Source organism: Coturnix japonica, chromosome 5, assembly GCF_001577835.2.
Source record: "Coturnix japonica isolate 7356 chromosome 5, Coturnix japonica 2.1, whole genome shotgun sequence".
NCBI lineage: Eukaryota > Metazoa > Chordata > Aves > Galliformes > Phasianidae > Coturnix > Coturnix japonica.
This window is the reverse complement of record NC_029520.1, coordinates 15,915,720-15,943,589: the sequence shown is the minus strand read 5'-3', so window position 1 is coordinate 15,943,589 and position 27,870 is coordinate 15,915,720. Positions and strand designations below refer to the sequence as shown.

The window sequence follows — 27,870 nt, the reverse complement described above, 5'->3', positions numbered from 1 at the left end:
GAATTCAGATACAGTCATTTTTAGCTACGTATTAATTTTTCTAAAAGTTTTTCAAGCCAGCAAGGTCAGCCGTTCTGTCACACAGCCCTGCCCCCTCTCTGTGAGTATCTTTGCACGTGCTCAGAAATCACAAAGCACAAAGCTGTTCATCCCTCAGACCTGCCCACAGTTGTTTCTACAGAGGCGTCCCCAAGGTAGCGCTGCTGCAGAATGCGGCGCAGTGCAGGCTGCCTACAGGTGGGATTTTGTTTTCAAACCAACCTGCAAAGGTGCGTTTCCTGTCATGGAAAAATACAGTATCACAAATTATCTGACTGTTTTCACTCAAAATGTAGTCTACTGAATGGGATTCTGTTCTCATCACACCATGGCTTCTCAGTTCTGGTGGCACCTCTAGGAAAGAATGGAGGTGAACTCACTTGTTGAGTCAAATTAAATGTTTATAAGGAAAAAAAAAAAAAAAAAGGTGCCAATTTTGTTAACTTCTGAAATCAAGTCAGTTTGTGCAGAAGGAGCAGATGTTGCACTGCAGCTCTGTGATAAATACTGTTTGCAGTATGTGCACTAAATGGAATTTAATAGCTTTTCTTTCTGGGGCAGATTGCTCGTGCTTACTTAAGTAAACAATTTTGCTTTCTGTTTGTGCTGCAGCTGTACTTCTGACAGCGAGATGGGGGAAGATATCAGGTATGGTATCACATATGAGGGTTGGTTTTCTGACTAAGTCCATCACAGTAGGAGGAACCAAAGATACCTAAAATCCCACCTCAGATTTTCTGAGTTGGGATGCTGAAAATCAGTGAAACTTTCATTGCTTTGCAGTGCAGCTTTTTAAACCACCAATATGACTCATGAAAATAGGAGCTGGATTTCTTTGGTGAAAACGTTAATGTTTGGCACTTCTGAAAATCATATCCTAACTTTTCTGCATGTTTTTGAAGATCTCACTCTGGGTAAATCAGATGACTTCCTAAAGCTGCACTTGAAAATATAGTATCAAGTGCTGCTTTAAAGGTTTTAATTACTAAAGTAATTTCTCCTCTTCACCCTTCTCTTCATTGTTTCATCCTGTCCTGAGTTCATTTTCACGTTAACATTCCTCAGTCACACACAAATTGAGAAGTGTGTACAACTTTAGCATAGTTAAGAGCATAGTTATATTCTTGTGTTTTCAGTTATAGTGTGGGGATAGCAGCCTAAGGCATTTTTGTGTTGTCTAAAATTATTGAATTGAAAATAATAATGGTCTGTATTTGTTTCCTGCAGCCCAGAGAAAGAATCTCCTGTTGAGATGGAATTCAGGTACAACACTTTAAAAACTTGATGGCGATAGTTGTCAGAAGTGATTCCTTTTAATGAATTGTTCTTCTTTAGAAGCCAAACGTCTCTGTATGTAACCACCACACTACTAGCAGTGACTCTCGCCATTCAGTAATGGCAAAAGTGTCTGTTCCTTAATAATCAGGTGTTCAACATCAAAATGTTTTGTATCCAAGGATCAGGCTGAAAATAATGGAAGCACATTTTTTTGTTTATGTAGATGCAACAATAACACAGGAACAGGGCATGTTTTGCTTGTGTCTGGACGATGCTCAGGTTTGAGTTAGTGGTAGAAATTCAAGGATTGTGCAAAATAACCGTGATAAAATTGTAGTCATCAGCCCAATGCATGCACAAAAAAACTTCTACTGCATAATATTTCCTCTTCCATTATAATTTAACTTCCACTATAACTGCATTTTTTTTCCTTTAAAAATCACCAGCGTTTTAAAATTGTTGATGTTTGCTAGAGCACAGATTCATTCATGGATGTCTGATAATTAATCTCATTTTCTGTTCTGAGCCTACTGGATTTACAAATATGGTGTGTAAGGGTAGATCAGTACCTTCAGATGGTCTTGATGGCGTTGTCTCTGTTGCTGCATTAATGAAGAGAGTTGATCTCATGAAGAATATCCTCTCTGGGGTGATCGGGGAAGGTTTCCCTGATTATTCTAGGGTTGGGTTTTGCTGTTTGTGCCCTTGTGATCATTCAGAGGCTACTCTCAGTATATCATGTGTTATCCGAGGAGAAATGTTACATTCCACTGATGACAATATGTTTGTTTATGCAGATCAGAGGTAGGAAGCAATTACTTCCACCTACAAAAATAAATTCCTTCCATGTCTTTGTCTGCTAGGCCGTTTGTTGACATTAAGTCTTCTAAGCATGAAATATTAAGTAGATTCGAGGCAGCTTTTCTGAGAAAAAATGTTGTATGCTCCATTTCAGAATAATTTGTTCAATGACTTCGCGCCTCTGTTTATCTCAGAGTTTCAAGTTGTTTTTTTACTGTCTGCTCACTGTGAGAAGCACCGAAGACACGCTGTACAATCAAGCTCCCCTCTCATGTGAAAAGCATGATCTGCCTTGATGTGTCATCCTAGCATCAGTTTGCACTTAAGATTATATTGGACAGATTTACTACATTCTTGTATTAAATTTTGGCCAGCTTCCTGCTTGTTCCCCAGTTCCTTGCAGTGCAATTATTGGCCTAAAAGCAGAATTTTAGCCAGAATGTGAATGGTGTTTGCAGACTTTGTGCTGACTCTCTGCATGGAGCAAGTCTGACTTTTTTCCTCAGAACTTTACTATTAGTTTTTCAAAGATAAAATAGAAGTAACTTTTTCATCATTTTGAGAATTAGTAGCAGCAAAGACGCAGTTTGAAGCAATAAAATGATGGGAGAGGAATACACGTTCATGTTCAGAGCAGTTTTGTCTCACTAATTGAAAATATATTTTCCCTCCTGTGTCAGAAATTGCTGCATTTTGAATTAGATTTTGAGGGTACAGGCTGAGCTGTGTAGGGGTTTGTGTGTGCGTTCATCTCTGTTTCGTTTTCCAGTCAGAGAATTCACCGTGCACAATTAAATTTTAATGAGCAATCTGAATTTGAACTGGGAAGCGTGCTACAGAGGTAGCAGAACTGTGTGCTCGTTCAGATCATCAGTGAAAATTGGATCCTATAATGACATCTAAGCAAGCTTGGGGAAAGGCAGAAAGAATGAGCAGGGCAAGGGACATTGCCTCTTGATAGGAATTACAGAAAATTATAAAGCCTTTTTTTTTCCCCCTCTACCTTACGGTTAGAATTGCATTCAGGTCTAACTGGAATGAGGCTGCTGTGGTGGCTGTCTTGCAGACAGTTGGGTGAGAGGTCAGAGCTTTCTGTTGGATTAGTTTATGTAGCTGGGAAACAAATACACTTTCGGCATATGATCCTTCCTTTGGTTCTTTTCTGGAGAAATAATGATGTGCCAATGAGTTTGTCTGTTTTTCCAGCAGTATCAGGTGCTCTAATAAAACGTCGTGCCTTTCTCCCATCTCTGCCACCTGAGTCCTCCGCACGCAGATAGCCGCAGAAACACTATCAGTGGGCAGATACATTTTTAGTTGTAATAATAATAACAATGCGTGTGGAAGAAAATCTGCATCAGGGCATCTTGTTGGCCCTTAAAGTTGCTCCTTCTTGTGGTGTGTGATGGGGGCAATTCCATGAGCAGAGGTTTAGCAACTATTTTATGTCTGTGTCCTTGTTTTTGTCTACACAGAGATAAAGAAATAGAAAAATGTTCAGCATGGAATCCTTATGACTCAATTTCTCTTCTTATAGTGGGGAAAATAAATGTGTTTGGGGGAGAACTGCCTTTGCTTACGTGTGGAGTTATGTTTATGTTTTTTAATACATTAAAAACATCCTTTTTGAATACCTCTCCTGAAGTGTGCAGCCTAACTGCTGTCATCTGCTATGCATTTTTAATTCACCTCTCCAGACAGAGCTGGAATTCAGTCTTTGGTAATTTTCCTCCTGCCGCCTGCACTGCTGAGGCTTATGGAGTTACCCTCTGCAAAACTCTTACAGCAGAAAACGAGGGAGCGAGCTGACATTCAACAGAACAAGCTTTCAAATTAGGTGATCCATTGCAGTGTTTAGCTGGAAACTGTCCCAGGGAACAGGAAGGAAAGGCAGCATTTTCTGAGATTAATTACTATCTCTACACAAAACTAAATGGTTTCCAATAATCCCTACTGCACTGGTAACTCCTGTTTTGTTTTTCCAGGAAAAGAGGATCAGTAGCATATGCATCACAGAAGCCTTGGCTGCTCAACGCCACAGTGGAAGAGAATATCACATTTGAGAGCTCTTTTAACAAACAGAGGTAATAGGGCTCAGCCCTGTTGTATGCTTCCTTCTCCTTTTAGCTGAGCAGTGGTTCTGTGTACTTTGACACCTTCTGCACAGACACACTGGCCCCATCCCACTCTGAATGTGACAGAAGGCACTGAGTCTTGGACAGGCAGCTTTGACCACAATTTTCCTGAAGGCCACGATACAGAGTTCAGTCTCACTTGGCCTGAAGTGCAGAACGATTGTCATTTCCAAGGGCCACATTTGTGCAGCATGCAGTACTTTCTCCTTACACATAACTGACTAGTTTAATTGCCTTGGTCAGTGACAGTTTGGGTGCTGGAGTAACATCTGTTAAGATTTCTGTATTTTGTATACTGTGAAGGATTAATGGGCTGCCTTTTTATTCTGTGTAACTGATCACAAAGCATTCTAAAAGATTTGGAAGCTATTGTGGGTATTCCATTGTGTTCCCCATTCTCCCTGCCCTAAAATAAGTAGACAGCCATGTATTCACATCCCGTGTGTGTTTTGTTTGCTTGTTTCTTTCTACCATCCCTGGGTATTGAAACAAAAACAAGAAACAAAGCTTCTGGTAAGAAATGCATGTAAACATTAAACAATAATGATATAGTATAGAAGAAGCTGGTTCTTATTTTTTTTGCCTGGTTTTAGCTGTTTGGTATTTGTATTTGGCAAGTCTCTTTTTCTTAGCTGAAATGGTATTTACTTGCCTGCAGTTGAAAGAGATCCCATTAGAACAATTAGTGGCTAACAAATACATTTTCCACCGTGTGATTCTTCCAGCTGGTTAATTTTGTTCCCCTTCAGGTAGGAAATGTGCTTCTGTAGCAGTATCAGTGTGGATTTTGCATTACCTTTTTTGTTCCCACAGGTACAAAGCAGTAATTGATGCTTGTTCCCTCCAGCCTGATATTGACATTCTCCCTCACGGAGACCAAACCCAGATTGGAGAGAGGGTCAGTAAACAGCCACAGGCTTCTATTTCTGTTGTAGATATATAGTGGTTTTTTATTATTTTGTTACGTTCTTAAAATCTTACCAGCTATTTGGCAACAAAGGTCATCTTTTGGTAAGTGTACATTTGAGTCATTAGTCTGAAAGCTGGTTGCTTGGTAAACAGAGACACTGTCATTTCTGTGAGGTGCCATGATTCAAATGTGCTAGCATCAAAGTGTCTGACTAATTCTGCTGACAGCACATATTTTGGTTTATTTGGGGGTAATCTAAAAGTAAGTCCCAATTCCATAAGCAATATACCCAGGCACAAAGTGGCACTTGCACTCACACAGCACCAACAAGGACACATTTCCATGCCTACCATGTTACTTTGAAGAGCATTAGTTCTTAACCCAAGTCATTGTGTAGCTAAATGAATGTAGGACAGAAGGAGAAAATCAGAGGGGTGGGATAAAAGGGCAGGGAGGAGGAGTGGACCTTCTGGTAGCAGTGTTGGCTTGTGCAAGCTTACGGTGTTGGTGAAACTGCAGCTGGATTACAGGAGCTACTGATTGCAGTAGTTGTGATACAGACACAGAGCCTGATGGAGCTAATGCTGTATGGTGACGTACAGTTATAAAATACAGGTAGGATGTAGCAGACTTCAGTTGCTGGATCAGACTGCCTGCAGACAATCCACATGCTGCCTGCACCGTTGTGTTGCTATAAGCCATTAAACATTTCTCACCCCCGATCCATACAGAGCTCAGACGGAGCTCTGGCTTTTCCCACAGTCAGCATACTGTGTTCCCAGCTCCCCTGCAGGCCAACAGTTTGAAACCAGTTTTTGTCCAGATAATCAGATCAGATTATAAATATTCAGTTGATGTTCTTATAGTTGATTTTATTTTTCCTGCTTATCTCCAGGGTATTAATCTGTCTGGAGGGCAGCGCCAGCGTATCAGTGTGGCGAGGGCACTGTACCAGCAGACAAATGTTGTGTTCCTGGTGAGTAGATGCCATTATGTTTATGCTGCAAACAGAAGCCCAAGATGTAAGCATTTACATTGTTTCACGGATGGAGCACAGAACATTGTGCTTCGCTAAGCTGAGCTAAATGTGCATTGTTTATTTTACATCTGTTGTTAGCCAGCCTTGCGGTTATGGCGTGCTTTGCGAATGCTGTGGACAGACAGATACTGGGATACAAATTGGAAGGCTGATGCTTCCCCTCTGTCTGTTGAAGTTTGTTTTGACTCTTGTGTTTATTCAGAAATTTGTAGCCAGAAGTTTGGTAGTCTCAGCAATATTTGTAACATTCATAAGCCGTCTCAGGCATAAAATGAATGTTGTCCTGTGTTAAAGGTGTTTCCTTTCTGCAACAAACTAAGCTGTCTTCCAAACCCAAATGGCTCTTTGTTTATATATCCCGCCCAAACTTCAGCAGATGTGCTCTGGAAAGGAGTAGGAACAGGCTCTAAAAGCCCGGTAGAATTAAGTGAAAAAGAATTTCTCAATGATGATGCAGATCAGCTTATTCCTGAATTAATTGCATGTAATTGATTGTTTTAATAAGATGAAGTTAGCATAGGCCATAAATCATCTGATGAGGATCATCAAGCAGATCAGTACTTTTCCTTTTGTGATGCTTTCTTAATCAAGTGTCATTAAATGAATTTAAGAAGTAATTTTAAAAAATCATGAGGAAAAGTATGGAGAATAAAAGTGTTCTACTTGGCACTGTCTCTGGAGCAGTTTAGATAACATATGCCATCAGTACACACTGCTTCATTGCGTTGAGTCTTACAGAAATCACAAACTGCCATTAATAGGGCTGTGAAGTGCATCTTTTAAGAGGTGCAGTTTCAGAAGCCTCAGGAAATCCTGGCATTTACACAGCTGATGTTACTGTACATCTGAGTACTCGTTGCAGAAAACCAACAGGCTGCCTCCAGGTCTGTTGGGAACTTTAAGAAAACTTCTTTGAACAATTTTGATCTTCTGATGACCTCTTTTGATCGTCTATATTGATCTAACTGTTTTTTCCACTAATAACATGCACCAGTTTCCTTAAATCACTTTAATGTTGACTCACAAGCTGACCATTTCTTCCTCGTGACAGGATGATCCGTTTTCTGCACTGGATATCCACCTAAGTGACCATCTCATGCAAGAAGGAATCCTGAAAATGCTACGAGAAGACAAGCGTACAGTTGTGCTAGTGACCCACAAACTGCAGTACTTGCCCCATGCTGACTGGGTAAGGAAACTCTTCTCATTAAATACATATATATATTAAATATATATGTATTATTTTATATATATATATATATGTTTTATTATTATTATTTTTATATATATATATGTGTGTGTGTAGCAAGGAAGTGGCAGAAATATGTCCAAGTGGTGGTTTAGTGAGAAGAGTCACAATTAAGGTCTTGCAAAAGTTCACCAAGTCTGGAGTGTGGGATTTTGGAATTCCTGTCATAGAACACCTTTACAGGTCTGATTTTCCTAGAACTGATACTTGACAATCTCATGAAAATGGGCTGCATTTAAAATACAACAGGTACCTTAACCCATTTATAACACTGTACAGTTTTGTTCTCAGAACAGTGAAATGTTGGAGTAACGTATTTGCCTCTGACTGTGATGTTACCAGGAAGTTGTCTGTGGTATCACAGAGAAAGGTGTTGTTTATGGTTATTGAGACGAATGGAAATGCAAGGAAAAATGGCATTTCCTTAGGTTTGATAACAGTAGATAAGACATCAAAAACTCTTCTTCCCATCATGTGATGGCAGAATTTTAACAAATAGGCTTTAAGAAATAGGAAGTTCTGTTTCTTTGCTGTATCTTGAACTTTACAGAAAAAAAGATGAAAGTGTGCTTGCTGTAGCAGTTTGCAGTTACAAATGATAAAGGTAAAACAGTCTGTATAGGGTAAGGAGATTTATTTTGTTGGGGTTCTTTTAGTTCCTTGGCTCACACTGGCATTGCACTTCTCCTGCAGTTACCTAGCCACAACGTCTTGCCCACAAAGATTGATTACTGCAGTGCTGCCTCCCAGCAGGAATTCTCAGTCATTTGTAGCTTGCATGGACCATAGAAGCAGTTATTTTGTGTCTCAAGCAATAACTATATTTTGCCTACTTTCTGTGATTCATATTGGCCTGCTGTAAAGCTGCAGAGAGCCTTTAATCTTGTTCTGGTCAGATTTTATTGGGAAGCACTTATCCTCTATTGTGTCTGCTGTGACCTTGTCCCTCGGCTGTACTCCTGTAAGAATTAGTGCTGTTCTCAATGCAGTTCTGCTTTTGCTGGTAGCATCTCTGAGTACAGGCATTTTCTGTCTTCTTCCTCTCCATCTGAAGTCCACCTTAGCTTTTTAATGTGCACAGCTGTTTTCCTATATCCAGTACCATTATATTTTGTTTTCCAAATGTCAGACACGTTTCTAGGTGTGTCTGTTTAGTGAGCTGCTCAATGAGAATGGTTTTTATTACCTTCTAAGTAGGTTTCATGAAACAGACTGTTTCAAATACTCTGTAGGACAGGGAGGGTTTGTATTAATTAAGTTTATTAATAATTATTATTTGTTAAGGGAGAGTTGGCTGTTTTTACCAAAGTAAAGGTCTCAATAAACCTCAGCAAGGTGCAGATAAAATGCTTTATTTTGGTTTAGTTCAAGGAATTTTAAGTAGAAACATCTGACATATGTGTGATGGCCTTCCTCCATGTCCATAGCAAAACCCTCCTAAGAATGTAAAGTTGTATCTATTTCAGCACTTCCTGAAAAAAATTGACCACAAAAAGATCCATTTGCTTTCTTTTTTTAGTATTACTTTTCTTTTTCTTTGTAAATTCTGACTGATAAATGGAATGTGCTCCCTATATTTTTTTTTTCATTGAAATTTCCAAGTTTCTAGAGAGAAGAAACACTCCATTAACCACCTTCTAATGATGTCATGTGAGTTTACAACCCGCACGCCTCATTTTCCAATTCTCCTCATCAGATATGAAGTTAAGTTAGTTGCATTATGTGTACACTGTGGTTTCGCTGATATAAACCTGGAAACCTCACTCTTCAGACTTTCTCTTGTACACATAATTTTTTTTTTACACTGTGTCGACCATTTATGCTTTTAAAAGCTTTAGGGATTCAAAATCCCCAGCTTTTCCTTATCAGGTCCATGGTATCAAACAGACGGTGGAGCCAGTTCGCTCATACCTAATTGCCTGAATGAGGGCAAAATGTGCTGCACGGTGTGCTGCTAAAAGCCTTTTCCTTTTAGGTGGCAAGAGAACTCTAATATCTTATCTTGCTAATGACTTGTATTTAGACAGCAGTGCTTTCTACTGTCTGCTGAAGAGGACTCCATTCTTTTTTGCTACTTAAAAGCAGCCTTCCTTTTAGAAAGTGTGAAGTGTAGGAAGCGTACAGGGGTTTTTTTTGCAGCATTTCAAGTAAAAGGGACAGAGTTGAGAGATAACTAGACTGTTTCTAAAAGACAACTTTTTTCATACAAATGCTCTTTTAATAAGTTCTGACCAAGCACCGTGTACCCTTAAAATAAATAGAGATGGTTGTGACCTCACAGCTTCTGTTTCTGACTTCTTAGATAATAGCGATGAAAGATGGCTACATCCAGAGAGAAGGAACACTCAAGGACATACAGAAATCTGAGACAGAGCTTTTCGAACACTGGAAGACGCTAATGAATCGACAAGACCAGGAGCTGGAGAAGGTTTTTGTTTGGCTCCTGTCTAAGGAATACTAAGTTGGGCCACTTAATGGGAGTAGCACTGTTTATGTGCAGTTCTGACAGCTCTTTGTGTAGGGTATACTTGAGTTCACTAATTTCATTAGGTGTAGTTTTTTCACATTTGCACATAAAAGTGTTTTGGAGAACCTCTTTCTCTTTACTACTACAGCATAAAATGAACAAGATGTTAATGTTAGTCCTTACTAATTTAGAAATATCTGTCCAAGTTGAGAGCCCAGGAATGAGAGAGCTGGGATTGACAAACTGCAATGAATGTCAGTTATGCAATTGATGCCCTTTGGTTTACACAGCAGTGGCACATCAGTCCTTTATGGCTGCATGCTGGAAGATTCTCACTTCCTTTATTTCTCATCGATGTTCTGATTGAAAACAGATTATTCATGTTCTCACAGTTATTCATGTTCTAATGAATTTCGTGGTTGAAAACACACTAACCCTTCCTTTTTAGGAGACTACAATTGAAACTAAAACTGTTCTGGAAAGAACAAATCTCCGGAGGACAATGTATTCCCGTGAAGCACTGCTGAAAGATGATGAAGAAGATGAAGGTAAAAGGGCACCCTTTATGCCCAGCACTGCTACACCACTGTTTTACAGTTAAAATATATTCGAATGAATGAATGACTTTCAAACCAGCAGAAGAATCTTTGGTTTCCACATGGGTCGTGGCTTTTAAGAGTGCTGTTTCCACTGAGTTTATCTCTGGATTAATGTTTTCAAACCATCAGAAGCCATAACATCTGTCAAACTTTAGTACACTTAAAATAATTCAATAGTGAGAGATGAATTAACGTTGACTAATTTATGCTGGATGAACTTCAAACCTGCCAACAGCTGAGTTTAAGGTTTTACTTAGGAACAATTCACTTTCTTTTATTAATCAAGCCAACATTTTTAAGTTCTCGAACGTGGCTGAAGACATTGAACATCTAATACTATGCTTTTTGCATCTTCTTAACATGTATTACTTCTTGCTTGAGCAAATAATTTCACCTGAAAGCCTTTATGCTGTATGATAACTTGTGTTTTGAAGCTGTCACTCACCAGTTCCTATGAAAGCTGCATAAGAGGAAGCCAGTGTGGCTGTACACTTTTTTTTCTAATTTTTTTTTTTTTTTTTTTTTGACATTGCAGAAGAAGCAACAGAAAGTGATGATGAAGACAACCTGTCTTCTGTGCTACATCAGAGAGCAAAGATGCCTTGGAGAGCATGTGGGAAGTACCTCAGTGCAGCGGGAATACTCCTCCTGCCGCTGCTGGTTCTGTCCCAGCTGCTGAAGCACACAGTGATGGTGGCCATTGATTACTGCCTGGCACGCTGGACTTCAGATGCTATTTCTGGGAAGATGGAGGTAGAGCTGAAAAACTGCTCTTACTGTGAGGTACGAGATACCTCACTTACTCCCCTCTTCAGATGGTAACCAGTGGTGAAGTCCCACACTCAAGCTCTGCTCTGAGATTTGTATACAGTATGTGAAGCTCCCAGTAACGAGCCATTTTGAAGGTCAATGCAGTTTCAGGCGCACAATGCAATAAAGCTAACAATTAAGTTCTGTGCGTTGTTGTTCTCCTGTTGCCAGATTATTATGTTTTCATCATTAGCTGCTATGCCTAAACTTTGGTCTCTAAAGTGATTTTGATATTACAGTTCTTCTGTTCCCCCGGTATGATAGAATTCTTGCTGCAATAGGGCATTCAGGTTTTGTAATGAATAGCCCATTTTCCTTGTTCTCCAGATGAAATTCACTTGGAACTGACCTCAGGGTTACCAAGCAGGGTACTCTGTGTGTATGAAGTTATAGTGGAGGGATTTTGTCACAACTGGGGTCACTTTCTTCATGGGAATTTAGTGCCTCTAAATGATCCCACTCATATGCCTGGGAGGTTCATGTTTGATTTCAATGGGATCGTTTTTTCTACCCTAAAAGTTGTTTTATTGATGGCAGATTTTAATATGAAGTTAATATTTAAAAATAATACCTTAAATTCTGTTCTCAGTCAAAGAATAGGCCGGGTCAGCAGAGCCATAGGAATTGCTTTCTAGATGCTGTTGGTGGTTTTTTTCCTTGAGATAAAATTTTCAGAATTATCGATCAGATTTCTTTCTAGTTTTGTATGATTTTAAATTCTGAGTTTCTCTCTTGCTTTCTTTCAAACAGTCCCTTTTCCAAAGGATAAAAAACTTGGGCTTAACGTGAAGTCACTGGATATTTAATTTTGGGAAAATCTGGGGGAGAAAGAAGGATTTATTCCTTATATTTTTTCAGTCCTGCATTTATTTTTCTTGGTTTTTAAGTTTAATTTATGATGGATTCTGTATTGCTCTTTCTTTGTTTCTTAGGTTTTCAACCACTCTCCATATTCAAAAGTTTTCAGCATTCTCTGCTGCCTTGGGATTGTTCTGTGTCTTGTCACATCCATAGCAGTGGAATGGACTGGCTTGAAAGTCACCAAAAAGCTGCACGCTTCTTTATTAAATAAGATTATTTTGGCACCGATGAGGTATTGCTCTGATTATAATACAAACTATGCTTTATATTTAGCTCAGAAGTCATGAGGGAAGAAGAAATATTGAAAACTTCATTAAAAAAAAACACCTTTTTTCAAGACAGAATTAGACTTTGGATTCACCATGCACAAGTTAGGGAACAGTTAACTACACAACAATAACAAAGTATGTATCTTGGATGGGCAAATGTAAAGGAAAGGACTTTGAATACGTTGTGCCAGCAGTTGTTCTTTTTATTCTCGGGAAAATGTCAAGACTTGTGATTGAGCTTTCCTTGCATTCTTCATAAATTGAAGAGTTGCAAAATTGCAAATGTGAAAGCGAATGTAATTGTGGGATTTACACAGCTGGGCAGTAAAGGGAGCTGAGGAGATGGTGGTTGTTGTTGGGATGGTTGAGACTGCTGTTTTATTAGGGAAGCTGTGGTTACGGGGAAACATGAGAAACTTCATCCTGTTTGTTGATTTATTGCCTTGTGTTTGTAGCACAGCACATAGTTTATGGAAGGCAAAAAAGCAATTAAGAAGTAGTTTAGTATGGCTGCTACGATCTTTCCCATTCATTGCTTCATTTTAGGTTTTTTGAAACGACACCTCTGGGAAGTATATTGAACAGATTTTCAGCTGATTGCAACACCATCGACCAGGTACTCACTAAGTACATTTGAGCTCCCACAGTACCTTATTTTTCTCAGTCTGAATTATTGCATTCTCTTACTTGGGTGAGATTTGCAGCTGATCTATGATTTTGAATATTGCATCACTTTGCTTCATAACTTTCTGGTTCCAGATGAATTCCTCAGCTTTAAATGCACACTGGGAAAATGCTTATTTAATTAAGATACCCGCAGTCATAAAAAGCTTTGCTTATTTTTTTCCATCTTAGTGAAAAGGGAAGAGAAAGTAGATCGATAGCAATATCCTTAAACTAAGAGCACCCACTTGTTTAAAAAGTGGGTAAATGTATTTGATTGAGATACACGAGCAAATGAATTGAGAAAAAGGCAAATGCTGTTGCTTGAAATATTAATGACTGAAATTCAGATTTCCATGTTTATTCTGGGCTGCAGTGCTTTCCCAAAATCCAGCAGTAAATCCAAAAACCTCTATGTTTAGTGCTTCAGAGCTTTGATTTTATATTATGACTTTATTTTTATCTTTGGGAGTAAAAGAACGTAATAGGAAATAATGCTGTTATTAAGTTGTATGCAGTGCATTTATTTCTCTAATTCTGTGTACTTCTCTTACTTAACCCAGCATATTCCTGCCACCCTGGAGTGCTTGAGTCGCTCCACTTTGCTGTGTGTATCTGCCTTGGCTGTGATTTCATATGTCACACCGATGTTTCTCATTGCCCTGGTTCCCCTTGCAATCATGTGTTACTTCATCCAGAAATACTTCCGAGTCGCATCACGGTAAGAACATAGACCCGTGTTGTTCTGGCTATTGAAACATCTTTTGAAGTGCATGGTGGCAGAATTGTGAAGGGCCTTCATTTTTGCACTTGGTTTTGTCAAAGGCGTGGACTTATCTGAAGGTGATCTGAATCCAGTGTAGTAAAATGTGTCATTCTACAAGTGCATTTTGTCTGCAGCTCTTTTAAACCAAACCTGGGAGGCAGGAGCAGCATCTTTATTCACAATGAAAGTTTCTCCCATCTTCACATGACACAAGGAAGATCTCGCTATAGCCTTCCTATGGTTAAAGGGAGTTTATAAACATAAGGGAAATCAACTTTTTACATGGGTAGATAGTGATAGGACAAGGAGAAATGATTTTAAACTGAAGAAGGGGAGATTTAGGTTGGATGTCAGGGGGAAGATTTTTACTTGAAATTGAGAACTGCAAGTTCTTGTTTACTGGGTCCGTATATTGCTAGCTCAGTGTGAAGTTGTGCTGTCCTCTGGGGGTGGAGAGAGAACAAAGATGAAGTTGCTTTTTGCCTTCTGCTGAACTGGAACCCTCACTTGCAGTATCTTATTAAATTCATATTCAGCATTGAGCCAGAATTGTTTAAAAGAATAAAATATTCAGTATAAGAATTAGTAACATTAGAGAAGTGAGGGAAGGCAGAGAAAGGAAAAGATTTATTCAGAATTCCAGCACTGCATGTACTCAGATTTAAAGAGAAAAGTCCTCCCAGGGACTTAATTCCCTGCTTAGAGACCTGCAGTGCTGCACTGCAGCCCATCTGAACGCTGTGTGTGTAATTATTATGCTAACATTCCCTTTCACTCCAGGAGAATAACTGGACAGCAGAACTGACTTCTTTCAAAATTGTTTTCATAATCCTCTCTAGGGACCTCCAGCAGCTGGATGACAGCACTCAGCTCCCATTACTTTCCCATTTTTCAGAGACTGTTGAAGGCCTGACCACCATCCGAGCCTTCAGGTACGGTTTCTTTAAGAAAACATTTCTTACCTCCCTTTTGAGTGTCCATCTTTGATTGTGTTCTGCAATTGTGCAGGTGCAAGTATTTGGCATTTGGATCAGCAAGAAATCCATGGTCCACAAAGCGCTGTTAAGGAAAAGTGAAATATTGAGGACTAAGTATTACGGATGTGAAGGAGCTACTATAGAAATACAGGCTAATGTGTATCCTCTGCTCACACTAACCCTCCACACAGTCACATGCAACCTGAAAAAAACTTTGTGGGTAAATGTGATTTAAGGAGCTAAATTGGCTTGCAATTACCACAGCGTGTGGTGTGGCAGACTGTGTGTTTGGACAGTTTCCATGGAACATCTAATATGCAGTAACATGTTATGCCATGATAATCTGTGTATGGGTCGATGTCCCGGTAAGATAAACTGTGCACCCTGGTAATTTCAGAAGGTACAGGTTATATTGCAGGTTGCTGGCTGAAAATGCGGTTGTTTAGATTGATTTTGAAAGTATGCAACTTGAAGACACAGCCTTTATCTTCTGTTTTGATGCATTATTCTGTCAAGGTGAGCTCACCTTCTCAAGGAGCAGCCTAGAAATACTTGATAACATGCCTGAGCTGTCTGTCTGTTACAAAATGACAGTCACTGATACTCTCAGAGTTCCAATCAAGCTACTGCGGCGCTCACCAGCTGTTTTGTCTCTGCATTGGTTCTATTCCTGGCTTTTCCCAGTTGATTCAAGTGAAGTCAAACATCTTCCACGCCCATCTCATCTAGATATCTACACAGTTAGTTATTACTGTTCCTGTTCTCTCTTTGGAGCAGTACTGCTTATTCTTCTTAACCTGCAGATTTAATTTTGTAATACAATTAATGCAAAAATTAGACTATTTTTAAGCAATTCTAAATAGGATATAAATAGCAGAATGTAGGAACTACCAGCCCAAAACCTTGTTTCTTTTTGGCTGAAGATAGCCTCCTGAAGAGAGGTAGAACAGCATAATATTTTCAAATTACTATTATTAGATATTTATTTTAAGTGCCTGCAGTGTTCTGTAGTTTGTAGCTATGTCTGTGTTCACTTCTAAGGAAATTCAATTTCTCTCTTAATTCTTGCTTTTCTCATTTACCTGTATAATCTTTTACGTTATCAGGGGGATCTTTAGAGTATTATGACTGCGTATTTTCAGTTGTTGATGCAGTAAATTACATTGAACACCATCTGGCTAATGCTTTCAGCCATTTGGACCATTCCCTCCTGGTCCTTCCTGTCCCCTTGAGATAAATTCCCCCCTTAAAGAATTTTATTCTGTGTTCTTTTTTTCCTGTACCCTGCACTAACGATGCATCTGTGACCCAGGCAGCTACGTGCTCTCAGTGAGTCCTGTACTCCATCTGCCTGCCAGCCTCCCGCATCAGCTGCTAACCTGCCTATTTATAGGACTGCGAAGCTTCTCGGCTGCCTAACATATTAGTAGGAGTGCAGTTCAGACTTGCTAGCTTGAGTGTCCCTAAAAATAACGCTAACTCAGGAATCTAGTCATCTAGTTTGGTGCCAGTTGTTCCTGAAGTGTCCTTACTCGTGGTTGCTCTCCATTCTATACCTACTCAGAATGCATGGGGAAAGAAACGTACAGAAATCCAGAGGGAGATCAGAGAGACAGCTACTGCTGCAACTATAAATACACCTTCAGCAGATGCCATGGCCTGATTTATAGCTTGCAAGTGCTGTCTGGCACTTCAAACATCGCTGGTGCTAAGTCAGCAATAAATTGTAAATGTTAAGGTTTCTGCAAAGACAGGACTGTGTTCTGGAAGACCTGATAAGCCAGGGACACCTTCTGTGGACAGATTCTGGTACTTCTGCAATACCCCTCTGACAGCAGTAACTTTGTCTGCATCACTGTTCCTTGTGTGTACTTGTGGCTGACTCATGATGCTCGCTTCATATCTACATCATGTTGTTCCTCGTGGTATGGAGGTACCAAAGTTAAACAGAGTGGGTTCTAGAAGCAGCACGGCCATCTCCCAGTGGTAGGGCTCTGAGGGCAGTGTGTCCTGTGGAAAGGCAGGGCCCTCCAGCTGTGGGCATAGTGTGACATGAGTGCTTGCTTTCAGGAGCAACCTTTCTATGCTGTCCAATACATGTGGAGCCAGCCCAGGCCTTTAGCTGCCATTTTCCATTACATGCAGCCAGTGTGTCTGTTATGTCTGGGTACATGGCCATATGATGTGAACTGTTACTTCATTTGCACAAAATCATTCTTGTTTTTCTGAAAGGTGTAAACAATTTAGGTTGGAACTTTATTACACTGCACTCAAAATAAGGGTCAGGATACACGGTAGCAGACAAATTTGAAACCTTCTCTAAGCTACCTACTTCAGACTTAAACAAAACGTTGTATCATTCCTTCATACCAGTGTACCAGGAGCTGAGTTTATAAATAAAGCAGCGTTCATTACAAGCACAGTACTGAAGGATGTAAGTAGGGCAAGGTTTATAAAATGGTGAGCTTACAGATGCGTAATCTTCAGGCCTTTAAACCTGTTACTACCCTGAAAAAGACTTCTGTGACACCCAGTCCTTCAATATTAGATATAATTACTGACGTCTTTATTAAGATCACATTAAGTTGTACCCCTGCAAATAAATATGCCCACCTAAGTAAGGTGGACTTGCATGCTGGCCAAGACCCCACGTAAATACGTGTAGCCAGGAGTCATCACCTTTCTTATCTGTTGTGTTCAAGGCAGAATTCATTCATGCAGCTTTTGTTACGAGTGAGTGCAAATCCACCATCATAAGCTGTAAGCAGACCTACTTGCGATTGCTCTTAGTTTGTATTCTGTGGCTAGTTCATTTGTGAAGGTAAAAAACATGGTTCTTTCCACTCTGCTGCATTTTGTGGCAGCGAGAGTCTGGCTTTTTGTTTTCTGAAGTGCTCCGTTCATTACTGATAAGGACAAACGTGTAATTAACACTGTAGCTGCCATGACCAGAGGACTTTAAGTTTATGCTTTAAAAATGGAACAGTTTGCAGGCATTGCAGTAATGTGAGCTAAAGTTTTAAAATATAATCTGAGAAGAAGAGGTGCATTCTACATGCACTAGTATTTCATCTCACAGGTACATGCACGGGCTATTTCTTTTGTTTTTCATTTCAGATTTGTCTTTCTCACAGTTGCCATGTAATAAAATAATTAGAAAATGCCCCATGTTTCAGAAGTCATGCAAGGAGTTCTACCGGTGCAATAAAATCCATTTTCTCCTAAAGATACAAATGCAGTATACACATGTCTAATATGAATATGTGGATGATGTTCCTGAACTACGGACTTAAACCTCTGAGTCTCCGTGAACACAGATCCCTCTAAATTAATTTTGCTTTCTGTTTTACCAAGACCCAAAGCCTGACTGTTTTCTGATTGGTTTTGATTGTTGTTGTTGTATTTTCTTTTTTTAAGGTATGAAGCTAAATTTCGACAGAAGCTTCTTGAATACACAGATTCCAACAACATTGCTTCCCTTTTCCTTACAGCTGCTAATCGCTGGCTGGAAGTCCGCATGGCAAGTACTTTTACATTAAGTTTTTCTCTTGTATACGCAATGAATTGATTTCACCTTATTCCAAGCAACCTGAGAAAAAATCCAACTGTTTAGCAGTATCGTTTGAGTTTTTATGCTGTACCCTTACCTCTGTGTATATCCGTAATGAACACATGCTCTCCCATCCAGAAGTCTGAACAGAGTGTGAATCTCTCCTGTAGCCTGTTGCTATTTCTCCAAGACAGGAATAATTATTAAAGATCACATTGGCTCCTTTGCATACAGAAGAGTACCAGGAGATTTGTTCTGACAGTGTTGCCAGCTAGGATACCTTTAGGAATCTGTTAGTCACTGCTAGCAGGCTTTTGCCTTGTTGCTCCCCAGGAAGCAGGAGGGTGTAGATGGATTTCTGCTTGTTATGGGTCTTCATAAGAATGCCGAAGGTTTTCAAGTGCCCATTTCCTGAGAGTGCTCAATAAAGTGGCCTGGCATTAAAATAAATAAATAAAATTAAATCATTGAAAGGTAAATCAAGGAGTTTCATGTTGTGAATGATGAGAGATGTGGTACTGCCATTGATGGTTCACCAAATATAGAGGAATGCAAAGTACAAATATAGGAGAATAACAGCTTCCCTCCTACGGAGGTTGTTTTCTAGTCTGTTACGTAATTCTACTAAAAGACTTCTCTGTGAGAAGTTGAATCACAATTTTAATTAAAGCAGCAAAAGCCCATCCTGGGTTCCCAGCTGTCTCTCATTACAGAGGATCTGCACACAGAGGATCATATGGGCATTTCTCTCACCTACCTGAAGTTGTTTCGGCCATCTCCATCATATGCTTAACAAACCTGTGTTGACATTTCCAGAAGATAGGAGTGTTGGTACAACTCCAGTCTACAAAAGCATTTCCAAACGGCACTTCCATGCTAACGGCAATATAAATAGGTTCTCAGGCAGGGTCTGTATAAATTTGGTTGTTTTCTGCCTATGTTTTGAACTGTGCAATGGGTTTGTGTTTTACTGTGCAGTTATGAGAATGTTTTCATCATTGGTAGACTTGTAGTGATGGAGCTTATTCATGTTCCTTCAGGAGTACATTGGAGCATGTGTGGTACTCATAGCAGCTGTCACTTCTATTACCAGTTGCCTGTATAGTAAACTCTCTTCAGGACTTGTAGGCTTGGGACTAACCTATGCTCTTATGGTAAGAAACTTAGGACCCTTCTTGTCTCTCCCAAACATGTTTTTATAATTCTTCAGGGCACAGAGATGAACAGGAAGATTGAAGGTGTCTGTACATCTCTCCGTGGGTACTGTAACATCACTGAAACCATGTGTTAACTTCAATTCACATTCAGAGGTTGACATATTTGAGTATATACTTTTTCATTTTCTTGATAAAATACTCACTGAAGCAGCAGTTCAAATATGTCAATAAAAATATGGCCAAGCTGCATTACATTTTGGTATTATCTTCCATTGTGAAGAATAACGTTTCAGTGTATCAGTTGTAATTATGTCCCAGTACATCATTTTGGACTGTCCAACAGTTTTATTTAGCAAGATGATGTCTTTTCACCCGTCTTTGCTGTTTCTCTTCCCGTACTCGTGTCCATAGTACCAAAGTCTCTGTGCACTGCAGATAGGAAGTTTAACCTGAAGTCACTGTCACCCTATTGACATGTACCATTCTGTTCGTTCACCACTTCAGCTTGCCAAGGCTGAACAATTGTTGCTTTGGAGAAATATAAGCTGCATGCTGGTCAAATGATGCAAACTACTAAAAATCTGGAATTCAGGAATTTATTTGCTTTACATCAGGTGTCTAACTATCTGAATTGGATGGTTCGTAACCTGGCTGACATGGAGATCCAGCTGGGTGCAGTGAAAAGAATCCATGGCCTTCTCAAAACAGAAGCTGAAAATTACGAAGGGCTTCTTTGTAAGTGCAGTTTTGTGCAGCATGCAGAAAGAGCTTGCTGAAATTTTAATGATTTTGCAGTGTATTACCATGAATAACTTAGTAAATCACTTAATGAGCTGTCGAATGTATCATAGAAGGGTTGTTGGTTTATTTCTTCCTTCCCTTGTGTTCCTGGTGCAGCTTCCTCACAGATTCCTCAGAACTGGCCAGACAGAGGCGAGATCCAAATCCAGAACCTTAGTGTTCGATACGACAGCAACTTGAAGCCAGTGCTAAAGCACGTCAACGCTCATATTTCTCCAGGACAAAAGGTAAGTAACTGCAGTGATTTTGAAAATATATTTAGAGTGGTACATCATAGAAACCGTAGCTCTGGAAGGATACACCACTGTACATTTTAATGATGGAATTACAGATTTATTCTTTTCTATAAAGGAATGCAGTGCACTGGGAATAAATCTGTTGCGTGTCTTAGTATTCAGAAGTACATGATAGTGAGGAGTCAGAACTGCACACCACGTGTCAGTATGCCAGTGCCCTGCTGTCAGCACACAGTGACAAAAGAAGTGACAGTGACCCCATACTATGTTGACATACTTTCCATCATTCCCATGTGGCTCCCCTTCCCTTATTCCCATCGCTCTATTGCTTGGCTGCATTTCTTTGCTCTCATTTTTTTTTTTTCTCCTGAATTTTGTTTGCCTGCATCCTTCCTGCTCAGCAAAGCCACCTCTGGATTCTATCCTTTGCTTGCAGCACTGACCAGCTCCTCTCCATCACTCTCGAGTGGTTCCTGTACTCAGGAATGGCCTTGATTTATACCTAAACACTCAGACCTATAAAGACAAAGAGACAGCTCAGAGACTTCCTTGTAAACAGTCCAGTTTGTTGGAACTGATCAGTGGATTGGAATAGCATCTCCATCCAGTCATCATAAGTGTCGAATACACTGTCCATTTGCACTCACCTGATGTTCTTCTTCTTTCTGTGTCACAGATTGGGATCTGTGGTCGAACAGGCAGTGGAAAATCTTCCTTTTCTCTTGCATTTTTCAGAATGGTTGACACTTTCGAGGGTAAGATTACACTTTTTTTGTTTCTATCAAGCTTAGCTCCTGGAGATACATTGATGTTCCTTTTTTGAATAGCAGCAGCTTTGAAGTACAGTTTTGGAATCCGTGAGATATACTATCTGGCCACCTTTGGGTAAATGTGTTATCATCTGCCATCTAACAGCTGTGCAGCTGACAAAAATTCTCGTTCTATGTAAAAGAAGTCCAAGAGTGACAGAGAGTGACAGTGCTGTGCATTCCCCACAGTAGGAGCAAAGAATAGAATGAGAGAATGTTCAAGTACAACCAAGGATCTGCACACAAGGCATAGCAGATAGGACTCACTGGGTCTGGAAGACTTGTCTGCAGTTGGGCCTACTGCCCTGGAATTTCTTACCACACTTCTTTTGGTGGGCACCATGGCCACTCGCACACAGAGTGCCTTCCTGTGCGTCTTATAAAATGCTGTCCTCAGTTTCCCAGCCACATTGTCCACAAGACCCTTGTGAAAAGCCAGACAATTGTACTTGGGGATAAAATTTCCAAGTTCTCAATAGTGATTTGGCTTCCTGAAATGATTGTTCCCCTTGGTAACTAGTCACTGATTTGAGGTGACCTCTTGCCTTGTTGCTTGCTGTGTGTTTGTGCTGGTCAAGCAGATAAGTAATATTTCCAATCATTCCTTAAAACTTACAGGTATACCTCATGTCCTTTATGGCTGAAGCTTAGTGTTAAGAGAACTGTGCTTGTTGCTTAATCAAAACTTGTTTGCTATTGAATAAAGGGTTATGCAGCTCCTGGCTGTTCCTGCTGCAATGTATCACCAGCCAGAAGTGAGCCTTGTCTTTGCCAGTGGCTGTGTGGCATGATCAGCAGCCCAGCAGACTGTCATTTTTCTTTTGAATAGGAAGGATTATCATTGATGGGATAGATATCGCTAAGCTCCCCTTACAGACGTTGAGATCCAGGCTGTCAATCATTCTCCAAGATCCTATTTTATTCAGTGGAACAATCCGGTAAGCATTGAGCACCAGCAATATCAAAAAGTCACTATGTGCATTATCCCATATAATGACTTGTACAGAACTGCTGATAGGAGGCTGTTTGATTGCAGTCTCCTTTTGAAGGATCGCTGGCTTTCTCTTGGTGCTTTTACCCACCCTGTGCCTGCTTAGTGTGCTGTCAGCATAAGGCATGCAATGCCTGGGAAGCAGGAAAACTGATTATTTATTCCTTTAGGATTAAGTTTAGTGCATTGATCAAATACCCATAACTATACAGCCATTCTTGAAATCCTCCTCTCTGTTTTTGCATCTGCTTGCCTTATAAAATCAGATGAAAGAAAATGCAGGCTTAATGCAGAGAAAGAGGAAGCAATAGAACAATAAGACAAGTACTGTAGGACTTGTAGTGTATTGTATCCTGGAGTCTCTATCCTCTGTTGCTCCTCCAGCCATTCTTTCACCTGTAAAATCAAACAGCTTTTTGGGCTATTCTTTTTTTTCTCTTCTTTCTTCTTTGTGTTGATAATGCAGCAGGAACAGTGAGCAAAAAGCTCCAGTTTCCAAATTCTGCCCCTTCATATGTCTGAGTCATTTGTGTTAGAAAGGAACAGTACAGTCCACAGTACAGAGCTGCAGCACCTGCAGCTGTAGTTTCTACATGGAAAGTCATGTTCACATGTTCATGAGTTCACTGGAAATGATGCAGGCTTCTGCAGGTTTGTTTCTAAGCACAATGAAAGAAACACTTTGAAAAGCTGATGCTGACTGGTATTCTTGAATCGCACATAACTGTAGGTTTAACTTGGACCCTGAGAAGAAGTGCACTGACAGCATGCTGTGGGAAGCATTGGAAATAGCACAGCTCAAGCACGTGGTGAAGGCACTGCCTGGAGGCCTAGGTAACGAGACCTCCTTCTGGAGATTGCTTTTTCTGTTCACAACCTTTCTGTTTCACATATTGCTTTAGGAAGGCAGTTGCTGAAAAAAATGCTTTTTAGGTTTATGGAAAGTGAAGAAAAAAAGTGGTTTCCTGCAGGCCGTGCTAGCCTGTGCTAGGGGTGCTGGATTCATCTTATTTTGGTGGTGGGTGCCCATCCCTGGAGACACTCACAGTCAGGCTGGATGGGGCTCTGAGCACCTTAGAGTGGGAAAAAAAGATGATGGAGGCCACTTGTACAGGGATGCATTGCTCTGAGTTGCACATGGCCTAGAGAAATTCACTCTTAAACATGGTTAGCTACTTTGATATCTAATAAAGAGTACATTGAATTACAGTGAGTCAGCAGTTCTGGCAGTTTGGAACAATAGATATAAGCAGATAAAACTGGGTCAGCAGCAGCTTCAGGGTCAGAAAATATTACTTGGAAAATCTTGAAAGTGAGATATCTGCCCTGCTCTGACCTGTGCCTCATCCACACCTTATTAGTGATGTTTTCCTGTTTCCTTTCCAGATGCTATTGTCACAGAAGGGGGTGAAAACTTCAGCCAGGGCCAAAGGCAGCTATTCTGCTTAGCGAGGGCTTTTGTGCGGAAGACCAGCATCTTCATCATGGATGAAGCCACTGCATCTATTGACATGGCAACAGTGAGTCTGAAGTGTTTCCAATTGCTTATTTTCACTGAAGGGGTGTGACAGCTGTTACATGAAAAGAAAAATGGGGATGATGATACTATCTACGCTGTAACATACTCACACCATATTTATTGCAGACTTATTTAGTTCTGCATTATTGGTAACTCATCTAAAGTGCTTTTAAATCCTGTTACTAAGAATTTAAAAGTTATTGCAACATTGTTTGCTTTAGGAAAATGAAGTGTGTTGTTTTCATTGGCAGTTTGATTTCCTAAAGCAAACAAAGCTTTGGAAGGTCAGCTGCAGCAGTCAGTGGAGGGTAAGTTGGTGAGCAGAGAAATTTCCCCAACATGGTGGACAGGACAAGTCAGGAAGTTAGAAGCCTTGAAAGCAGTGTCAGAAATAAAGACAAAGAAAAGACATACTGGATGATTGCATTAATTGCCAGAAATCATTGGACAGAGATTAAACCACACAACAATAGCACGCTGAGTGGATTTTAGCCAAATAGAACTGTACGTTCTTAAGATTCTTCCTTGGTTATATGCTTCAGTGTTTTTCATTACGATAGTATTCTATAAGTGAAGAATATAATGGAAGTGGGTTATTGCAGCATTAAGAACTTTTAGTACTTTAAAATGTGAGTGGGGTTAGTAACGTTGGAATTACACCATGCACTTGAAACACCTTTTGAACTTTGAACGCATCTTGAATACAGTTCATCCTTTGGGATATGTGTGTAACGAAAAGGTAATAGCAAATAGAGATGTCCATTCTAGTGACGTTTGTAAGAGTTTGGTACAAACAATGTGTTTCCTAAACAGGAATGGATGAGTACTTGTTGAGTGAGAACTATGTACTCTCAAACTATCACAAATTCTTTTTCACTGCGTGCCAGGTACAGCGTACTCCTTTCCATCTCTCTGCACCTCCTGGTGTTAGCTGTCTCCACTGTGTTGGGACATTCCTGGGCTTCCAGTGGGGTGAAAAACATACCACAGAGGTGTCAGTGTGCAGGCAGGCAGCCTGGCAGCTCCCCTGAATCTGTCCTCAGTTTCCTTCTCTATGAAATTGAATTTGGGTAGCAGAGATTTGGGAGCCAGAGCACAGCCTGTGTGTGGACAGCACGATGGCAGTGAGGGTGACAGCAGCAAGCAGGGCCAGGCTTCAACTGAAGTTCTGACGTGGAGATCATTTCTCATTTCTGCTGCAAAGGATCAATAAAAACATGTAATGATCAGTGGTTATTTAAACTTTGCTAGTATCTATGTGCCTGTTTGTGTAACTTCTGCTCTTTGAAAAGCAGCAAATGTTTCCCTTTTTGTAGGAGAACATACTCCAGAAGGTGGTCATGACTGCGTTTGCTGATCGTACTGTGGTTACAATAGCAGTAAGTACAGTCTCTGCTATCATTCTGATCCAAGCTAGAATCAGATATGCTGCATTTCTTCATTTTTTGTCAATGTTAAGAAATTTGTTAATTTGGCCACTACTTTTTTGTTTTTAAATGAAGTGATTAACCATCTAAACAGATTGCTTATTTAAATACATAACAACAGCTTCTTAACCACATTGCTCAGTGCTAGGTCTGATTGCCTGTAAAGACGTATCAGTGTGTGGTCTGTTTCCTGTTACACATCTTAGGCTAATTTCAAATATAACGTGACATTGACTGTTGAGAGATATGAGTTTTCTCAAGGCACAATAATCATTAAACTAAGGAAGAGGAAAATGATGTGATTATTTCTGCCACTGGAGGGATCAATTTTCTTTCAGTGTTTAAACAAGTGAAAGAGAATTCCACTGACTTATAAAAATAAACCTTCCATCCCTGCTTAATGTGATCGAATTTAGGTTTGCACTTTCTTGAAGTGATTGTACAAAGCTCTCAAGTATCTATAAATAAAATTGTTTATTGACCTGAATCAAATCAACTGGCTTGACAAATATGTCAGAATTACACATCTCTTTCAGTGCTCCATTTTCTAAAAATACAGGTATTTCAGGGAGGTGAAATAAAGTAAATTTGCTTCTAAACATTTAAAAATTAAGCCCAATTCAAGAAATGTATGCTCAAGAATCTTACAGCATCTTTTTCTTTTCACTTAGCAAATGTATAACAGAAAACCTGATTTATCTCATGGTACTTATCATGCAGTTATAAGAAAAGCAAATGAATAAGAAGCATAAAACCTCCTGATTTCTCTCCATGAAAATACTGAGTTGTGCTGCACTGGAATGTGAGATTTCAGTCCCTCCCTTGTCTGCAGATTGGATTAATGTCACACAGAGACTGCAGCAGGCATGAGATGTGCAGATGCCATCGGTGGTTATTTAATGGAACACCTGGCTAGAAAGGCACAGGAGGAAGTACAAGTCCTGTTTTGTTATGAAGGGTGCCCAGGGATCTGATTAAGAACCTTGTGGCTGAAGAGTGACTGTGTAACAGATACCGTAGAGTTCTGCAATGAAACATCCCTACGGGACTAATGCAAGCCAAAAATGCTGTGCAGTTGTGTTCAACATTAAAAAGTGAAATTACATAAAAATGGAGAAAAATTAATGCAGAAAGGGTAGAGGAGAAGAAAAAAAGAAATAAATAAGAAGCAAAGAATTTGATTGGGATAGTGAAAATTACTGAAGAATATTAAAAAATCCCAAGGCCAGTGCATACGATTTATTAGGAAAAGCTCAAATAAGGGAAAAGCAGAAGGCCTGGCTACAAATGTGACTTCTGGAAACAAGAAGGTATTGTTGTAAAAGTTGAAACCACAGGCACATGATGAAAACAGAAATGATGGTAGGCATATGACATGTGAAAATACAATAAGGGAGGCTAACAAAACAAAATAAAAGAGATTGAGAGCAACCTCAAGAAGGCATTGATAGCAGAAGCAGTCCAGGGCTGGGAGAACACTTGAGAGCAGTACCACACACACTTGCCCCATTCCCATGTTCCTGCCTGCCTTCTTGCGGCAACACCCGGTGACAGGACCCTGGGTTGGGGATGTCCTTAGACTCAACCTGTAGGACCTTTCACACTCAAGTACCTGTATACAAGTGAAGTGCTTGAATATTTGCATGGCTCTTTGTCTTCATATTTGTCTGCAGTGTTTGCATGGTAAATTAGGATGAAAAGTAGGACTAAGTAATCTTAAACTGGATAGGAAGTTTAATTTCTGGAAGGCTGCCTTGTACATATAATACATGTACATGTAATAAATATATATTTGGTGAATTCCTGGCATTTTGTTTGTTTGTTTTCAGCACCGCGTGCACACGATCCTGAATGCAGATCTGGTCATCGTAATGAAGAGAGGCCTTATTTTGGAGTACGACAAACCTGAGGTTCTGCTGGAACAAGAGGACAGTGTATTTGCTTCTTTTGTACAGGCAGATAAGTAGTTTTAAAAAAATGAAGCATTTTAAAGTACGGTTGTATTATTCATTTTCTAAAAGTGTAAAATACCTATAAATGTAAAAATGTAAATAGTCTTTCATAATAAATTGGAAGTTTTCCTTTTTTTAATAAAATGAGCGATGTCTCCACCTGAAGCATTAACAAATTCATGTACCTTTTTGTATACTACTGCTCTTTTTTATTTTGCTACCAAAGAGTCCTGAAGTATCGTTGACCAAACCTACACAGATGAAATATGACAAGATTCACATCAAAGAGAAGCGTGGCCAGCATGGAGCTTTTATGTTACTCTTCAATCTCTCTTGTCATTTTGTTACTGTGTGATTTTATATGCACTGTAGCCCCACCATAGATAATGCTTATTATTGACTAAATGCAGAAGGAAAAAAAATAATAATATACCAAAGGTATTTCTGGAAAGCTTATTTTCTCTTTTAATCATATGACTATGTAAACTTTAATATCTAAATATAAAATCTATAAAACATTTCATTGTGGTTCATTGATGCTGCTTCTGTCTCTCAGTCTCTCCCT

The 27,870-nt window shown here is 39.7% G+C and overlaps 1 protein-coding gene and 1 long non-coding RNA gene across 3 annotated transcripts in view; one reads left to right on the top strand and one right to left on the bottom strand.

Moving 5' to 3' along the window:
* Nucleotides 1-27,826, top strand: part of ABCC8 (ATP binding cassette subfamily C member 8) — a 114,529-nt gene extending 86,703 nt beyond the window's left edge. Inside the window, exons 17-39 of one of the 2 annotated variants that reach the window (XM_015864123.1) lie at nucleotides 652-687; nucleotides 1,267-1,302; nucleotides 4,104-4,202; nucleotides 5,067-5,151; nucleotides 6,059-6,139; nucleotides 7,254-7,391; nucleotides 9,754-9,879; nucleotides 10,367-10,466; nucleotides 11,053-11,300; nucleotides 12,260-12,420; nucleotides 13,004-13,073; nucleotides 13,684-13,841; nucleotides 14,726-14,818; nucleotides 18,281-18,383; nucleotides 19,454-19,567; nucleotides 20,185-20,305; nucleotides 20,468-20,598; nucleotides 21,284-21,362; nucleotides 22,246-22,354; nucleotides 23,138-23,241; nucleotides 23,794-23,927; nucleotides 25,243-25,305; nucleotides 27,183-27,826. In XM_015864123.1, the coding sequence (XP_015719609.1) occupies nucleotides 652-687; nucleotides 1,267-1,302; nucleotides 4,104-4,202; nucleotides 5,067-5,151; nucleotides 6,059-6,139; nucleotides 7,254-7,391; nucleotides 9,754-9,879; nucleotides 10,367-10,466; nucleotides 11,053-11,300; nucleotides 12,260-12,420; nucleotides 13,004-13,073; nucleotides 13,684-13,841; nucleotides 14,726-14,818; nucleotides 18,281-18,383; nucleotides 19,454-19,567; nucleotides 20,185-20,305; nucleotides 20,468-20,598; nucleotides 21,284-21,362; nucleotides 22,246-22,354; nucleotides 23,138-23,241; nucleotides 23,794-23,927; nucleotides 25,243-25,305; nucleotides 27,183-27,320 (2,527 nt within the window). In that variant the 3' untranslated portion in view covers nucleotides 27,321-27,826. Of the gene's footprint in view, nucleotides 1-651; nucleotides 688-1,266; nucleotides 1,303-4,103; nucleotides 4,203-5,066; nucleotides 5,152-6,058; nucleotides 6,140-7,253; nucleotides 7,392-9,753; nucleotides 9,880-10,366; nucleotides 10,467-11,052; nucleotides 11,301-12,259; nucleotides 12,421-13,003; nucleotides 13,074-13,683; nucleotides 13,842-14,725; nucleotides 14,819-18,280; nucleotides 18,384-19,453; nucleotides 19,568-20,184; nucleotides 20,306-20,467; nucleotides 20,599-21,283; nucleotides 21,363-22,245; nucleotides 22,355-23,137; nucleotides 23,242-23,793; nucleotides 23,928-25,242; nucleotides 25,306-27,182 lie in introns of those variants that run through there. The other variant, XM_032444742.1, reaches the window with a different exon arrangement.
* On the bottom strand, nucleotides 9,832-19,457 carry LOC107314659. The gene is made up of 4 exons (XR_001555549.2): nucleotides 18,511-19,457; nucleotides 15,503-15,660; nucleotides 14,849-14,945; nucleotides 9,832-14,121 (listed from the first exon to the last, which is right to left on the bottom strand). It is a non-coding gene; the product is annotated as an uncharacterized LOC107314659 (long non-coding RNA).
* Nucleotides 27,827-27,870: the final 44 nt, after the last annotated feature.